At 33.7% G+C, this 18,802-nt stretch overlaps 1 protein-coding gene across 1 annotated transcript in view; it reads left to right on the top strand.

Moving 5' to 3' along the window:
• STK31 (serine/threonine kinase 31) overlaps window positions 1-18,802 on the top strand; it is a 118,162-nt gene that overhangs the window by 44,098 nt on the left and 55,262 nt on the right. The window contains exons 11-21 of the mRNA XM_058527276.1: window positions 731-853; window positions 5,718-5,897; window positions 7,486-7,602; window positions 8,614-8,733; window positions 9,817-9,948; window positions 11,438-11,539; window positions 12,900-12,980; window positions 14,866-14,991; window positions 15,610-15,735; window positions 16,383-16,469; window positions 17,139-17,288. Of these exons, the coding sequence (XP_058383259.1) occupies window positions 731-853; window positions 5,718-5,897; window positions 7,486-7,602; window positions 8,614-8,733; window positions 9,817-9,948; window positions 11,438-11,539; window positions 12,900-12,980; window positions 14,866-14,991; window positions 15,610-15,735; window positions 16,383-16,469; window positions 17,139-17,288 (1,344 nt within the window). The remainder of the gene's footprint in view (window positions 1-730; window positions 854-5,717; window positions 5,898-7,485; window positions 7,603-8,613; window positions 8,734-9,816; window positions 9,949-11,437; window positions 11,540-12,899; window positions 12,981-14,865; window positions 14,992-15,609; window positions 15,736-16,382; window positions 16,470-17,138; window positions 17,289-18,802) is intronic.

An 18,802-nucleotide genomic window follows, 5' to 3' on the forward strand; every position in this document is an offset into this window, starting at 1 on the left:
ACAATTATAACAGTATACTGTAATAAAAGCTATGTGAATGTAGTCTCTCTCTCTCTAAAAATATTTTATTATACTATACTCACCTTTCTTCTTGTGATGATATGAGATGATAAAATGCCTAGGTGATGAGATGAAGTGAGGTGAGTGATGTAAGCACTGTGACGTAGCATTAGGCTACTGTTGGCCTTCTGACAATAAGTCAGAAGAAGGATCGTTTGCTTCTGGACAGTGGTTGATCATGGGTAGATGAAACTGCGGAAAGTGAAACCACAGATAAGGGGAGCTATTGTTATTTCCAAACATAGCCTCTTGGGTGAATTGAAGGTGTTATCCTGGTGGACTTTAACTGAATCTTGAAGGATAAGTAGGTGAAGGCATTGAGGGTGGGATGGGAGTAGGAGGGAGGCAATGGTAATTAATAATAGAAACTTGTATAGTTTTCTTAAGAAAAGCAAAAATTTTATTGTTGCAGAAATAATGGGAAAAAAATAAAGATTAGCAGTGCAGGATTGTTGAATTTAAATGTCTTATTTCTAATTAAGGGAAAGAAAGCTCTTCGTCAGTTTGGTAATCTAAGGAGAGAGATATTTCTTCTAAATGCTACTATGTTTGGAGAATATAATGTTAAATTGTACTAATTTAAAGAGATCAATTTTTTTGTATAAGTCAATGTGTAAAAAAAAAACACCTGATGTGTTAATGATGGCTATTCTTTTTTTCTTTCTTGCAGAATGAAGGAAATATTTTGATTGCCAAAAGAAATGAAGTGCAACAGAAGCTGTGCAGGGCAGTAGAAGATTTTATTCTGGAAGTAGATGAGCTACCTCTTAATAAACGCTTGAAAACATTGCAGGTTGGAATTTAAAACAATATTAAATATACATGAAAATATTTTTATCATTTGAAAATATGTTTATCATTTGAGAGGTGAAATTAGCATTTACTTTGAAACTTCAGATAGTACTGATGGCTGCAAAATTTTTCTTCTCTTTGAAGAATTCTGATCTCTTTTGAATGGAATTAAAATTTTATGTTAATATATTTAATGTGTTATAGTGTGTCTATTCTGCAAACAAGATAAAATGATCAGACGCGTCAGGCTTGCTAGAGCGGTGTTCATTGGAAAGATTCATAGAGATAGGAGCAGTAGCAGGCATATGAGTCCCTGTTTCCCATTGCATTCTAGTGGAAAATCTGGTAGGGCCACATGTCAGAGTTAGGGAGAGGGACCCTGATCCTTGAATTATAGGGCTTTTAAGATCCGTGATCAGGAGCTTGAGTACAATAGCTACACCATGTTATAGAACGTTGTCTTCAGCCCTATCTTGCCATCTCAGCAATGACTTTAATTTGGAGTAAATGAGCATGACAGTATTGTCATTCCACCTATTAACATAATATTTCTCTCTACTTATTCAGTTCTTTTTTTTTCCACTGTCCTTTAATGATGTTTAAAATTTTGCTCTAAAAGGCCTTATGCGTTTTCTTCGTTTAACTCTAAGATATTTATACTTTTGGTTGCTTTTGTGAATATTATCTTATTTTCCATTTCCTAGTTATTTTCAATGGTGTAGAAGAATACTGTTGATTTTTATATATTGATGTCTCTCTGGCAACTCTGTTGAACTCTTTTTAGTTCTCATTTGTCTGTTGATAGTCTTTGAGCTTTCTGTGTGGTGCTATCATTTGAAAATAACCCTCTTCTACTCCTTCTACCTTTTATGTACCTTTGAATTTTTACTGCTTTAGTCAGTATCTCTAGTACTAAGTTGAATAGTAGCTGTGTTAAGCTGGTATCCTTATCTTGTTTTGGACTGCAGGGAGTGAGCTTGGTAGAGAGTTGGAGAAAAGGATATTCAGGGGCATCTGGGCACTGTCTATTTCTGTCCACCTGGATGAAGTAGTAGTTTTGATGGTACTGCGTATGGTTCAGGAACCATTAGAGTCCTGGTTTGAAACATTTTCTTAAATGGAATTGCATAAATAGTATAAGTGCTTCCAGAATGATGAAGCAAGCCCTGCATGTAAAAGGGCAGCAGTGTAGGAAGAGTGTACCTGTCTACAATGCAACTTCCACTTTACCCTGTAAAGGTTTATTTCTTCTCATTAACTGTTAGTAAACATTGGTTAAGGGTCTGCAACTAACATCATCTTTAAAGTTCTTTTTAAAGTTTAATCTTAAAAGACTTTTTGCCATATCTGGTTTGTCTCCCTTTCTACTGTTACCCTAGGTCACCAGAATATTCTTTCAACTTCCCTTTATTTTGCTGAGAAATAGTTTTACTTTTATTTATATTCTGTACAGACTTTAGAAATATAACTTATACTTCAATAATGAATGTCAGTCAAAGAAATAAAAGCTCATGATTGCTGGTTTCCTCAGCATTTATGGAGACTTCGTGACGTACAATACATGGTTGATTTTTCATGACTGTTCCTTATAAGTTTAAAAAGAAAGTATATTCTGGTTTTCTTGGTTTCCAATTCCTGATATACAGCTATTATTTTAACCTGTAATCTTCTATATCTTTGCTTCATTTTTGGTCTGATCAGTTTATCAGTTTTGAGATATTTTTGTTACATATTCTAGTTAATATATTTTGTTGTATATTCTAGTTGTTTAAATTGTTGTTCAAAATATTTCAGTGCTGTATTGTTGGGTGTTAATGTATTCACGATTGTTAAATATTTTATTTTATTTTATTTTTATTTATTTATTTATTTTTTTTTGTGAGGAAGACCAGCCCTGAGCTAACATCTGCCAATCCCCCTCTTTTTGCTGAGGAAGACTGGCCCTGGGCTAACATCCGTGTTAAGTATTTTAAACTGTGGGTTTTCTTTAACCACTGTGTAACCTTATTTTTCCCTTAAGGTGTTTTGGGATAAAATTTTATTTTGTTTCCTTTTAAAATTCCTATCCCACCTGTGTTTTTGGTTAATATTTCCTTTGTATATCTTCCCCCCCCCTTTATTTTAAATGTCTTTCTCAGACAACACACTAATGGATCATTTTGAAAAAGAATCCAACCTGTAAATCTGTCTTTTGAGGGGTAACATAATTGATTTATATATTTATAATTATTGTTTTCTTTTGTTTTTGTTTTTTGGGTTTTTTTTTGGTGAGGAAGATTGGTCCTGAGCTAACACTTGTTGCCAGTCTTCCTCTTTTTGCTTGAGAAAGACTGTCCCTGAGTTAACATCTGTGCCAGTTTTCCTCTATTTTGTATGTGGGACGCCACCACAGCATGGCTTGATGAGCAGTGTGTAGGTCTGTGCCTGGGATCCAAACCTGCGAACCCCAAGCAGCAGAAGTGGAGCATGCAAACTTAACCACTGTGCCACTGGGCTGGCCTCTATAATTATTGTTTTATTAGAACTTATTTCTGTGATTATTTTGTGTTTTTGTTTGTCATGGTTTCTTTTTTCTCCTTTTCTACCTATCTAACATCTTAGAATGTTCTCACTTGCCTTTGGTGTTTCTTCCTTCTTTGTCTCTGTCTCCCTCCCAAAAACCAATTAACCAAATAACCACAATTGTTGTCTAGGATTTTAGTCACAAATTGTTACGGATATTGTATATCATAACTCAAATAACAAAATTTATAGAGTTATTTTTTCATTATTATTTCATAAGGTATTGGATATCTTTTGGTTTTTCTCTGTGTACTGGAGTATTTTTTCTAAGAGTCCTTTCAAAGAGATCTTTGTGTCGTTGACTTTGTGAGGTATTAAATCTCAGGCTCTCTTATTTAAACAATTTAAACATTTAAACAGTTGCTTACATTTAAACACTTTAAACAGTTGTTTAGATGGTTATAAAATATTAGATTCAAAGGCCATTTTTCCTTCACACCTTTGACAATAATAATACATTGTCATCTTATTTCCATAGTTGTTGATATTAGTCTGGTTTTTGTTCTTCTGTGATCTTTTTTCCCCCTGAAAGCTTTAACGTTTTCTCTTGACTTTGTTCCTAAATTGCAGTGAAATGTATTTAAGTTTAGATTTAATCTGAGTCAATTCAGTCTGAGGTTTTATATTTTTCTTTAACTCTAGGAAATATTTGATAATTATTTCTTAAGATACTGTTCCATGACCCCTACCCCATTTACTTTTTCTCTCTTTCTGGAACTTCTGTTAGATGGATATTTAAACAACTTCTATTTGTCTATGTATTTTAATTGTTCATCCATTTTTTTTTCTATCTTTTTATCCCTTTCTTTATCTTTTTGGAGGGATCTTTGATTTTACTATGTAGCTCACTAATTGGTTCTCTAGCTGTATCCTTTCTGCCATTTAGCCAATCCATTGTGCTCTTTATTTCAAAGATTATTTCTTTTGTATTTCATAACTTCACTTGGTTATTTTTTATAACTACTTGGTTATGCTTTGTGTTTCCAATATTATTTCTTTTAGTTGAGAATGTTTGTTATGCTTATTTTGAGTTCTTACTGTTACCTGACCACTGATTTTGTTTCCTTTTTATAAGGTGGCCTAGTTTGTTGTATTTCTTTCAGAGTGCTTACATTATTCACACATGTCATCATCCCCCATACCTCTCTTCAGGATCTCATATTTCCTGGGAGAACTATAAGCTGTCTTAGTCTGTGCTGTTGTGTAGGTATGGGATAGTGTGGTAGAGGGGCCTAGGGAGGAGTGAAAGCCTGGACCATAACTTCAAAAACTTCAGATGAGTTTAGGGAATAGGATGGAGTTGTTTCTCCAAGCTTCTGGGGTTGTAGTCTGGGCTCAACTACTCCCTGTTGGCTACTGTTCTATGTGTCTTACTCTTTAGTGGACCTCCCAGTCCTTCTACCTCAGCTACTGTTCTCTTCCAGGGACTTACCACACTTGAGTATAAATGCTACCAGGTATTCAGGGGAAAAGGGAAGAAAAGAGAACGCTTAGGGGCTATCTAGCTTTTCTGTACTGGATATCAGTTTTTGCCTCATCTAGGTTCCTATTGTATTTGTATAAACCCGTTGCCTCTTGCTCGTCCTGCTGCTTTCCTGCCTAATGTGAGGGAGAGAGAAAGGCATATGAAGAAAGTTCTCTTTCCCACAGGTTATTCTCTGCTGTGGTACAGGCCTTCTCCCAGTTGCAGTGACTGTATTCATTCAGTGATAAACACCAACCATCCTCTGTCTTTCTAAGAGTTTCTCAGAGTTTTGTGATAAAAATTTCTGAGATCATTAAGTTTTCCTCTTGTCTCTGTGACGTTTCTAGAGTCTGATTCCTGGAGAGAGCCAGTGGGCTCTCATGTCTCTTGTCTCTTCCAGTCCTTTTTAAAATGCTTTTAAGTACATTTATATGTTTAGTGTTTTTCCTTAATTGGAATTATTTGTGTATTTTGATGTGTAGTTTATTTGTATGTAGCAATAGAACTTGGAAACTTCCATGTCAGGACAAAACATTAGTAATTCTTATTCATAGTCAGAGAAAGGAGAGTAATTTCTACCTAATTAAAAACCTAAGAATATAAAGCTTTCTATTTGTAACCTTAATTAACTTAATAAACTTTTACTATTATAGTCCAAATAAGTCACCTTCTAGGTAGTTTTATGCTTTCATGTCTGTCTAATTATTCTAAGTTTTATTTAGAAAATTCACAAGAATATGAGTTCAGCATACTACTTTTCTGTCTCGGATTCTAATACAGTGCTTGAATGCTAATATAAAGTTAATAAATTTTAATAAACAGAAATATATCTCTGCAGGATTTGTCAACCTCTTTAGAAGCAGTATATGGACAGGCCAAAGAAGGGACAAACTCTGAAGAAATACTTAAGAAATTTTATGACTGGAAGTTTGATAAAAGAGAGGAGTTCACCAGTGTTAGAAGTGAAACAGAGGTTTCTCTGCAATGTCTTGTAGCATGGTTCCAGAGCACCGTAAAGGTAATAAGAGCTCTTGCCCAGTGGTGTTGTAGCATAAACCAGGGAATGTTTTTTCAAAAAACTTTTCCACAAGTAAAATTTACTTCTTTTCTGAGAGAAAATAAGAATGAAAATGAATGAGAATGAATGAGATGGAGGAGTGAGAGATTTACATATTTATATTCTCTATTTAGGATGTATATGAAAAGAACTTCAATCAAGCTGTAGGTATAGGATAATATCACTGGAGTTTATTGTGAGTGTAGTGTATATTTTACAGCTATAGTGTAGAGAGATAAGGATATGTATATATACATGTGCTTTAGAGGGTAGTAGAGCTTTCCTCTTTTTGTTTTCTGTTTTAGCAAGACATATATATGTGTTTTAACATTAGTTGGCTAAGCAGTCATGCTTAAAATGAATTGTTGTTTGACAGTGTTTAAGTCTTTTAAGTTTTAGATATCTTAAAGATAAATGGGGAATATTAGTCTCAGTTGATATTAGATATTAGAAAAGATGTTTTGTATATCATTCTTTTTAGTTCTTATTTATCATTGTAAAAACACTGTGTAATTTTCCAAAAGGCTTGGGGGCATGTGGTTTAGTATAGTGTATTTAGAACCCTAAGTAAATTTTGGCCTAATTTTGATGTTGATTCTCTGTGCTATCTACTTTACAACTTTCTCAGCAAGGGCAGGGACATCCATGGTATCATTTATTTTAACTCTGTGAATGATTTCCAAATATGCATTTCTAGTTTTGTTTTGGAAAGAAAAAATATTTAATCTCCAGCTGTTTCCAGAACTCTTTATTTTTGGTACTTTCTTACGGGTACATTAACATAACTAAGTTATTTCTTTGTCTTCTTTTATTATTGATCATAATTGTCTTTCTATTTAGGTTATCAGTTTTCCTTTTCTTTCATTTCCATATCTGCTTCCCCAATCGAGATCTCCGTAATCACAAATCTGAATCTCTGAAATCAAAGTGACTGCTTGTGACCTTTGTGTTCTGTATTGTAATCTGGGCCCCTGATTTCATTCTATTTAACAGCTTAAGATAAAGTCTATTTCTATTTCCTGATAGAAAATATCTTGGTTTTCCTAATGAGATGGAGACCATCTGGGTTTAACTTTTAATCTCCAGGTTCCTAAATACTGGTAGGTCATCAGTAAGTACCAGATATAATCATATCCCTTACTTGTTCAAGAGCTGACATTGTCAGCCTAATAACTAACAGATAGAAACTTGCCACCTGAGCATTCAACGTTCTTTACAGCTTTTAGTCAGACTGCCTCTTTTACTATTCCCAAAAAACATCTTGGTCTTGTCCCTGGTTTTTCTCGTACTTTTCCTCTGTATTGCCCTCTTACCTCTCTTAACCACTAATTACGTTTAAAAAAAAAATCTGTCTTTTCTTTAGGTGTGTAATGTATGTGTACCTTTTCTTTTCTGGTGCATAAGAGGGTTGTCCTTTATCTTTCTTGTGTATCCTTATTTCCCCCACATCGCCTAATGTGTAGGCTAATGCCCTGCTCCGGGTATAAGGACACAATACTAATTGAAATAATTAAATGAGATACTTCACGTTTTTATTTTTGCAAATCAGGCTTTTGATCTGTCTGCGGAAGAACCACTGACTTCTGAAGACACAATTGGTAGTATTGATGAAATCCTAGAGAAGACTGAGTCAAGTGTCTGCAAAGAGCTGGAGATGTCTCTGGTTGTGAGTATTGATATTCTTTATTATTGCTTCCTTTGAAGCAATATGGTTTCTCTTGCTAGTTAGAAAGTATTAAGATTGGTCTTAACTTTCCTCTTATAGGTCTGTTTGAAATAGTAACACTGTCAAGTTCTAATCCAAACACAAAGCAGAGTTTTATTCTTCCACAGGGTGGTATTTTCATTTTAATAGGACATTTCACATTAAAAAAAATAAAATCTAATGTTTAATTCTAGGAAAACCCCTCTTAATCTGAGTGTATCAGCTTTCTATATCATTTGATTCTTGAGTCCATCATACCCGATAAGAAAAGACTCTTGAGAGTTTGTGAAAACTTGAAATAAAATCGAGGAGAGCTCTGGAAGCGGAATCACAAGATTGATTAGTAGTTCCCTTTCTCTATTGTGTATATTCTCTATTGCTGTGTCAAGTTAAAAATTAGTGTAGCTCCCTGAAAGAGTATTTTATAATGTCAGTATTCTCACTGGGACTCTTTCCTAGTTTTTAAGCTGCTTACCAAAAAGTCTCAGTGGTTATGTTCGTCATTTTACTTGTTTCTTTTTACCTTTTGTGATTTTCCTCACAGTGCTGAGATTGGCATTAAAAAATACAGATATGCATTACTGTATTACCCTGTTGTCAAATAGTCCTTATTTAAATGGCTTTGTAGAGTTGATTTTAGAAGTAGTTGTTAATAGGTGATTTCTAAAAATAAAGTGTTCTGTTTGTTGTTGAGTTCTTACGTTTAGCATAGTTGTATCGCTGATTTCCTTCAATGCTGTACTCCTAACAGCTTTAGGAATAATAGTGTAATGGGAGTAAAATTTCCCATACGAACATCTTTGACATCAGTCTCTCTTCTGTCTAGAAAAAGATTAATGTTTAAGAAATATATTGAAATGGATAGAGAAATTTGTTCAAGTCATCATTTTAAAGTTTATCCATTGTTACTGAAGGTTTTAACTATTTTGGATACTCCTTTGTGTATAATTACATGTGTGTGATTTCATTTAGGAGCAAGGTGATGCAGACAAGGAAATCATTTTAAATACATATAGTCAAGTACTACAAAAGATCCGTTCAGAGGAAAGGCTTATTGCCACAGTACAATCCAAGTACCAGGATAGTATTGAGGTTGGATTATGCTTTATTTTATTGGTCTCATATATTGATGCTTTGAGTTTTTTAATACTTAAACTTTTCTCAAGTAGTTTAATACCACTGATGAGGTAAATTATTTATTGCTAGAAAAACACTATGACCATTGTTGACTGGTATATAATTAAATTCACCCTACAGTGGAAAAGGCGATTTTGTTGATATAAATATATTGAGTTTTTTGATTGTCTAAATTTTTGATTTTCTTATGTCCTTTAAAACATAAACTTTTATCATCATTTTATTTCTGCCTATACAAGTTTATAGTAGAAAATTTGCTATATATGGAAAGATAAGAAGAAGAAATAAAAACATTGATTATAGTCCCCTTAGCCTAAGAGATACTGCTAGTTTCAGAATATTTCTTTTTGGATGGTGACTTGTATATGTATGTATGTATATTATGTGCATTGCATCGTTTTGTAAGCTATCTTGAAAATGTTTTCTTCATTTAATGGTGTATTATGAATGTTTTCCTATACAATTAATGATTCTTCTATTGTGTCGTTTTGAGTGACTAAAACATCATCCCTTGTATAGTTGTATACAGCATAGTTTAACCTTCATCTGTGTTAGACGTTAAGGTTACTTCCATTTTTGTTTTTACCATAAATAATACTATACATAATTTTTGTGTATAATTTTATGTGTGTATTTCCTCAGAGTCCCAAAAATTGTTAATTACCTAAGTTAAGAGGAATGAACATTCTTAAAATTTGATAGGTATTATCAAACTACTTTTGGGAAAGGTAATTTCAGTTTATATCCTCACTAGAAATTCCAGTTTGCATCGTCTCTAGCAAAGTATGTCTCACTGTACATCTCAGCTTGAAATATTTATTTTACCTTTTCTACTTTGCTGGAACTGATATTCTAAATAGAAATGTGGATAATTAAGAAATCAATTGGTAGAATCATCTTGTTGAAAATTGTAGAATTTTTTTTGATTAAACTCAGTAAATACTAGTTGAATCTTAGTAGAGAAATGATAAATGGTCAGTAAGTGTTCAATAAATGTTATTGTCTATGTTTTGAAAATATGATAACTCTTTCTCTCAGTTTAAGAAGCAGATTATCGAATATTTAAATAAGAGCCCCAATGTGGATCACTTGCTGTTCATTAAAAAGACGCTGAAAAGCTTAAAAGCTCAACTGAGATGGAAATTGGTTGAAAAGAATAATTTGGAAGAAGTAAGGAAACAGTTCTTATTGAACTCTATGTGTGTACCTTATTTTACTTGGGCTCTGCTTCATAAAAGTAATACATAAATACACTCTTTCAACTAGAAGAACCATTATTCGTATTTTATCTGTATATGTAAATAAAGTTATTACGTTAATAGTATAAACATTTTCCTACGTCATTAAGTATTCTTTCATTTTACATGGCTGCTTTGGCTTTTAGAATAAACATTTTAGAGAAATTTTGAAAACTTTTGGTTTGGACTATTATAATGTTTATCATAATACAAGCCTACTACATACAAGGTGATGGAGTGCTCCTCCAAAGGTAGAATTTTGTCATAAAGTATTTTTTTTGTGAGGAAGATTGGCCCTGAGCTAACGTCTGTTGCCAATCCTTCTCTTTTTGCTGAGGAAGACTAGCCCTGAGTTAATGTCTCCGCCTATCTTTCTCCATTGTGTATATGGGATGCTGCCACAGCATGGCTCGATGAGCAGTGTGTAGGTCCGCGCCTAGGGTTCCAAAACCCCTGGACCACCAAAGCGGAATGTGTAAACTTAACCACTATGCCGCTGGGCCGGCCTCCAGTCATAAAGTATTTTTAAGATCATGATGTCTTTGTTAACTCTCTTTTAAATGGCTGGGCATACTATTTCTTGCAAGTATTTTAAGTTGTTTTCATATAATAACAGAACTGGAAGAATTAGGACACTCTTATCTGGACTAACCTCCTTCTTTAGGCTTAAACCTTTGTGAATAAACTGGTAACTCTTTGTGTTCTCTTGAGCGTTCAGTTTACGTACAGAGGGAATCTACATTATGTTTTAATCCAACTTAAATTAACTTTCTTCCTCTTTGGAGCACTTTAACTGGACATAGAGTGGAACTAATTTAATAGTTGAAGATTTTTCTAGTTTTATCCTATTCTGGGCTGTGGGGAATGGAGTCGTTTTTAGTTTAATTTTTTATCTTTTGGAGAAATATATCTAACTTTGAAAACATAGGTATTTTTAATGGTGACTTATATCATTGGAGTCTTATGGAGTCTTTGTGAGGCCTACCTTGTCTTTCCTGTAGTAGACACGTCACATATTTACTCATTTTTTTTTTTAACCAAATCTCCTGTAGAAAACAATTCCATAGAATTTAATTGAGTTCTGGTTCCTATTCTTGAAATTTACTTTATGATGGCAGTTGGTCATCTTTATCTTAGAGAAAATCTACAGCAAATTAAGAGACAAGAAAAATCTATGTAATTGATTTTGTCTTTATTTTTTGTAATTACTTTTTGTAGGTTTTGGAAAAGTCAGTGTTAGAATAAACTAATAAATATTAATTCAACAAGTGTCATGAGGGTCTATTATGTACTGGTTACAGAAGGATACATAGAAATCAGACAGAGTGATTTGCTATAGAAGTTGCATTAATTCTTACTAAGAAGACTTGTTAGTCTACTTTAATAAGCCTGTAAGGTCACTTTTTTCTTTCTGATTAAAGTCTGATGACCATGATGGATCTGAAATTGAGAAAATAAAACAAGAAATAACTCAATTGCGCAATAGTGTCTTTCAGGAAATTTATCATGAGCAGGAGGAATATGTAAGTATTTGATTCTTTGAAGTTTTGAATTAGTTTTTACTCTAGATAATGAATTCAAATATCCATTTTATGAAGTGGACTATAATCACTAAACTAGAGATTATATTGGCATAGTTACATTGGCATAGTAATGTTTATGTGAATTTAGAAATTGATTTCTGATATCAAAAATAATTTATAACTAATGTACCAAATGTGGAAATTACAGAAAATTATAAAGAAGAAAAAAATCTAACTTTCCCACTTGGTGGTAACAGTAGTAACTACTGTTAACTTTTGACTTAACTTCTTTTTAGTCTTCTTTCTGCTTGTTTCTACAAGAATTGAGATTATAGCACAAATACACTTTTGCATACTGCTTGTTTTCTGTTTAACATAAAGCTTAAAGATTTTTTCCTTTGTTAAAATGTATATGAACATCATTTTACCATAATACTGTGAAGAAAACATTAACGGGGAAGCATAATTTAGTTGAAGAATATCACAAAATAAAACTACCTGGTTTTTGGGGGAAGTTATTTGTTTAAGTCTCCATTCTACCACTAATTTTGTGGCCTTGGGAGAAACAGCATATTTTCTTTTTAAAATGGAAAGAATATTGTATTTTATGTTTTAAGAATGTTGTGGGGAAGAAGTACCGTAAGGAAAAAATGCTTTGAAAAATAACAATACTATGAGAATAATAGACATTTTAAGTGTTAAGCTTTATTTAGCAAACTCATCTGATTGTGTGTACTTCATTATTCACCTTATGAATCTTGGATAAAATAGCTATCTTGCAGTAAGTGACTTGACAAGTGGCTAGAAGTTTTACTTAATAAACATGATAAATGACTTTTCTAGGATCTTCAGTTTTCACATTTGCTTCGAAGTGGCGTTTGTAAAGCTACATATTTATTTTTTCTTTCAAGGATTTTATGATTTTTTCCTTCCTAGATGAAATAACCGTTATTTTAAAATGTCACTGTGTTCTTAATATTTTGAGGAATAATGTCAATTTGACGATTAAAATTGGTGTATCATCACACTTTTTCAATTTAGGTTGGAAGTGAGTGTGGACTTTGACCTTCTTAGGCAAGATTTTATGCTTATATATGTATACCAAGCTTAAAATTGGTAATTTAGTTTTTCTTAGTAAGGTGGTAATTTAGATTCAAGATGACTCTTGGTTTTCATTTGATATTTCTTGTAGTAGAAGACAAAATCAGTGATTATTTATCTTGTTATATATCTCATTAGATTATATGTCTTGTTAGATATATAATAAGGGAGATACTGGTATGTTATTTTTTCCTGAAGTCCAGCCTGTCACAATTGAACGTATATTGATCTGCAATAAAAATATATTTTTAAAATTTAGGAGAAGCTGAATAACTTGGTACAGAAATGGTTCCCTGAGCTGCCTCTGCTTCATCCTGAAATAGGATTACTTAAGTACATGGTAAGCTTTGTTTCCCCTGAGAATTACTACTCTGCAGAGAGTGTGGAAAAGTGATGATGTTAAAATTGTATGTCAGTGTTAAATTTATAATATCCTTACTATAAAAATGTTCCTGATGAGTAGTTTCTGAGTATTATTAGAACTTTTTCTCAAGACTATCTTTAGTACTGACATAGTGTGTTTTAATTTTTGTATTAATTTGCATGTTTTTCTCTGTGTTCTGTTTTCCTCATACCCATTCAATACATTGCATAGCATTTATTTGAATTACAGGTATTTATTTTTTGAAATGATAAAGCAGTTTTAGCTGTTCCAAGAGTTAGAACAAAAGCAGTACATTGCTAGTCGTGAGGAATTTAAGTAGAATGTATCTTTTAAGTTAAAGCAGGCTGGGAAAAAGTTCTGGAGAAGTTGGTTAAAGTAGAGATGTTGACATGAGTAGTTTTCTAGGCAGGCAGGATTCAAGCCAGGAAGATCAGTGTATTAGACAGAAGGGTAGTATAGAGCAAGATTGGTAAATTCTGACTCTCAGGGCAGAATCTGTTAGCTCTGTGTTTTATATTGCCTGCTAGGTATGAGGGATTAGATTGAGATATTTATGTTTTAAGATTATCAAGTTCATGATAATATATTAAATCTAGTACAGAAAGAAATGTTCACATAGACTTATGAGCTCATAAATATGTAAGATTCAAGTCCCTTAAATTGTTACAGCAATTACTGTAAAATCTTCCCAGACTAGACTTTAAGATAATATGGGGTTTTCTTTGCAATTATTTAACTCTAGATTAGAGACTCTTTCATGTAGGATGGCTGAGTGAATTTGTGGTGCTATATGGGACTTGAAATTAATTTTAAAAAATATGCTAATGTATTTTATTGTGGAAGATGATAAAAGGTTTGAATCATGGCTTATGGACGCCTTTAATTTAAGATGTTTAACTGGAATGTATGCTTAGGAAACCCCTGTAGGTTGATTATATATTGTGGATTACTTAAATATACTGACAACACTTAAAAAATAAAGAGCCAGAAAACAATTTAACAGCCCCTCTTACTAAAACTACACCACCATAAAACTTAGCTTGATCTAAAATGTTGATAGTCAGGTTTTAGTGCAAAAAATGATTTCTTTTAAAAGGCAGAAATATCTAGTACCATTAAAATATTTGAAAGCCATTTTCACTTTTGAGGATTCCACTTCAAACAGAGGCAGAGGTATTAGAATTGCTTCATGGTAGTCATAATTTTTAGACTTCTCATTCCCATTCTGCAACCTCCTTTTTATTTGTCATCATTTTAATATTTTTAGGAAACACATGAAGTTTTCCAAGTAATATTAAGGTTCCTTGGAAGCATGTCTGGTTAATCCTAGTCATCTTCAGAATTTGTTCTAGAACTGTAGCAGTGATTAAATGTATGGTGATTACACTTCGAGTGGGAGGAGTTCAAGAGCTAGGAACTAGAAAAAGTTATGAAACTTTAAATATTTTAATTTTATTGGTTTTTCCAGTAGGCTTGATGATGTCCAATTCATCTAATAGTATGTAACTAATTATGTTGATGATTTAATAGTGCTAGGATAAGGGGCCGGCCCGGTGGCATAGCCGTTAAGTGCGCACACTCAGCTTTGGTGGCCCGGGGCTCGCGGGTTCAGATCCCAGGCACGCACTGATGCACCGCTTCTGAAGCCATGCCGTGGCAGTGTCCCGTATAAAGTAGAGGAAGATGGGCATGAATGTTAGCCCAGGGCCAATCTTCCTCAGCAAAAAGAGGAGGATTGGCATCGGATGTTAGTTCAGGGCTTATCTTCCTCACAAAAAATAAATAAATAAAGTTCTGGGATTGTTTGGATTCTTCAACTGTAACAAAAACTTGTGCCTAGAACTCTGATGGTCTTCTTACTATGAGCTTGGAGCGGGATATTCTTGACGCTGAGCCCATGAAGGAACTTAGCAGCAAGCGTCCTTTGGTATGTTCTGAGGTTCATGGGCAGATAATTCTTTTAAAGGTAAGTTTAAGTTCTTCTGACTTGTAGTTGATTCAGAAATAGAAAGGGGAGTGGTGGTGTTACTTTTCAGGAGAGTGAAAACCCACTGTTTTATAAGAGTTGACTGGCATGATGATTATGCTTCCAGTTTGTGGCCAGATTTAATTTTGAATTTAAAGTTTCCCTCATTTCCCTAAATAATGTATGTCTTTAATAGGATATACTTGTTTTCCTTTCTTCAGGTGACCTTATCTTATTACGTTCTATCCAATAACCTTTTAAAATTCTTGTTTTTCTTACATTTCTATTTGAAATCTCAACTGTTTTGCCAACACAGTCTTCTATTCTTTTATTTCTTCTTTTCATTAATCTGGGAAACTGTTAATCATGATAATAGGATTATTATTTTGGCCTTAGTAGTTTCCTGTTGTAGAATGTTTATTAAGCTATGGGTAGAATTGTTCTCTCCTGTGTAAGTTATAGCATTCAAAGCAGATGGAAAAGGTACTTACACAATTAAAAAATAAAAGTAGATATAATTTAATGTATATAAAAATCATTATGTTTAAATTGGAATGATGTATAATTAGAGTGGGATTTTTAATCTTGGAATTACCAATGCATCTTTTTTTGGTACAGGGGTATTCTGTGGATGTTGACACAGAAGCCAGGGTGATTCAGAGAGCAGCCGCCTATCACCGAGCTTGGAGAGAAGCTAAAGAAGAGTCTGGGTTACTACCATTAATATTCTTATTTTTGTGTAAGGTAAAGTTCTTATGCTAATCTCTTACAGAAAACATTTTATTTAAAATAAGTTTTAGCTCCAAGTTTTAGAGAAGTAACTCATCCCTTTATTTATTTATTTATTTATTTTCCCCAAAGCCCCAGTAGATAGCTGCATGTCATAGCTGCACAGCCCTCCAGTTGCTGTATGTGGGACGTGGCCTCAGCATGGCCGGAGAAGCGGTGCGTCGGTGTGCACCCGGGATCCGAACCCGGGCTGCCAGCAGCGGAGCACGCGCATCCAACCGCCAAGCCACGGGGCCGGCCCCTCATCCCTTTTAACATAAAGAAAAAGTTATCCCAGGGGCTGGCCCGGTGGCGTAGTGGTTAAGTTTGTAAGCTCTGCTTTGGTGGCCCGGGGTTCACGAGTTTGGATCCTGGGCGTGGACCTACACACTGCTCATCAGGCCACTCTGTGGCGACTTCCCACATACAGAATAGAGGAAGATTGGCACAGATGTTACTCAGCGACAATCTTCCTCAAGCAAAAAGAGGAAGATTGGCAGCAGATGTTAGCTCAGGGCCAATCTTTCTCACTGAAAAAATAAAAAAGAAAAGTTATCCTATACAATCTAAAATGTATTGAGGAATTTTTCACTTTGAGTCTCATTCTCTGTTTTGCTTCTTAGTCCGATCCTATGGCTTATCTGATGGTCCCGTACTATCCTAGAGCAAACCTGAGTGCTATTCAAGTCAGTATGCCTTTAACTTCAGAAGTAAGTAAAAAACAGTATTTCCATAGAGATATTAAGTGAGAAAATAACACCTGATGTTTATTGAGGGCATACTATATTCTTTATACTATGTAAAATTTTGACTCATTTTATTGTATTTAGTTGTGACGTCAACCCTATGATATGTTATCCTCTTATATACAGAGGAGAAAAATGAGGCTTACAGAGGTTAGGTGACTTGCACGGGGTTCCTTAGCCAGAGGCAGAGTTGGGACTTGAAATTAGGTCTTTTTGGTACCAAAGCCCATGCTTATAACTGTTAAGCTATGGTGTATGTAAATTACATAGTCTAGCGCTTGGTATTATAAGTGCTTAAGTGACAGCTTTAATTTCTTTTGTAAATTTGAATTAGTAATAACAATAAAAGACGCTCTGATTCTTCTTACCAGTAACACTGTTTCAGTGCTGTATGTGGTCATTATTTGTAATCTAAGTCTTCTTAGAGACTACAGTCTCTAAGTCATATATGTCACCAGTTAACGTAGTCAGGGCTTCTGACCTTTAATTCTTTCTCTATGCTCTATTCTTATTAAAGATTCATTTGGATGAAGTTTTACTCACTTTTTGAAAAGTCTTTTAATTAAAGAAAAGGTTCAGGTATTAAAATGATTTGCCTACTTCCTGATTTCTTTTGTGTGTACTTATCTATAGGAAGCTTTAAAGGTCATGAAAGGTGTTGCCCAGGGCCTGCATACGTTGCACAAGGCTGACATAATTCATGGATCACTTCATCAGAACAATGTATTTGCTTTAAACCGTGAACAAGGAATTGTTGGAGATTTTGACTTCACCAAATCTGTGGTAAAATTTTGTGGTTTTACAAATAGGTTCTAGACTTCATTTAATATTATTAGGCAGTAGTTCAGCACTTTTACATGATATGGTAATTTATTATAAGGTCTTTGCCTTCAGTTAAGGTGTGTCATGTAGTGTAAGCAATTCTCTGTTATCAGCTAGGTGCTGGAACAAGAGTTACTAAATTTGTGCATTATGTTTTTTAACCATAAGTCTTAGGAGCAACCTGACATTACAGTCAATGGCATTGATAACAATCATTAATTAATTATTTAATCATTATCAAGAAACATTTAATTACTAGGAAATACACAAGGAAAACTAGGTGGCCATCTCCTCTCTCCCCTTCTGCTGGTACCCTCCCCTCCAGTAGGTTAAATTTAGATATATGTACTTTGCTATTTTTTGATGAATGAGCATTTTCAGACACCTGGGAACTTGGACTTTTCTATTTAGTTTAAGTGCTAGTTCAACTGTGTTGGCTGTTAATTTGGTGCTGTATTACCTCAGAACAGGCAGTTTGTAGAGATAGCAAACATGAGGCTGTTAAAGAGCGTATTGTGATCTTTTTTTTCCTTTTTGGTAGAATGAGCAGTCTCAAAATATACATGATCACAAGGGAGCAATTCTTTTTTTTAAAATAGCTTTATTGAGATATAATTCACATATCATGATGTGTATAATTCAATAGTAGTTTTTAATATTAAAAACTAGAAAGCAACCCCATACCGATTTACTCCCCATTTCTTCCTCTACTCAGCCCCTTGGAAACCACTAATCCACTTTGTGTCTCTATGGATTTGCCTAATCTGGGCATTTCCTGTAAATGAAATCATACAATATGTGGCCTTTTGTGATTGGCTTATTTCACTTAGCATAATTTTCAACGTTCATCTATGTAGCATGCATCTGAACTTCATTCCTTTTTAAAAATGCCCAAATATTTCATTGTATGGATGTACCGTATTTTGTTTTTACATTCATCTGTTGATGGACACTTGAGTGGTTTCCATTTTTTGATTATTGTGAATAATGCTGCTATGACCATTAGTGTACAAGTTTTTGTGTAGACATATGTTTTCTCTTGGGAGTGGAATTGTTGGGTTATATAATAATTCTGTTTCACTTTTTGAGGAACCAAACTGTTTTCCAAAGTGGTTGTACCATTTTATGTTTTCATCAGCAGTGTATGAGGATTCCAATTTCTCTACATTCTTGCTAACGTTTTATTGTCTGAGCAGTTCCCTTTTGACTAATATAAGTTGTAATGCTTTATACTTTCGTCATCTACGAGTCATAGGCTAATGCCACTTGTGTATATCTAGTCTCAGTGGTTTTCATATGGTACCTCAAAAAGATGAGAAAATGAAAATGTAAAACTGTAATGAAATGTTGAATTATGAAGGATTTATACAAAGTAGATTTGCTGAGACATTTATTTTATCATATTAATTTATCTGAAAATTAAGATAGTCTCCTAAGAAAAATAACTAAATTATGAGTTTTAAAACATTCTCAAC

This window comes from Diceros bicornis, chromosome 3 (genome assembly GCF_020826845.1).
Source record: "Diceros bicornis minor isolate mBicDic1 chromosome 3, mDicBic1.mat.cur, whole genome shotgun sequence".
Lineage (NCBI taxonomy): Eukaryota > Metazoa > Chordata > Mammalia > Perissodactyla > Rhinocerotidae > Diceros > Diceros bicornis.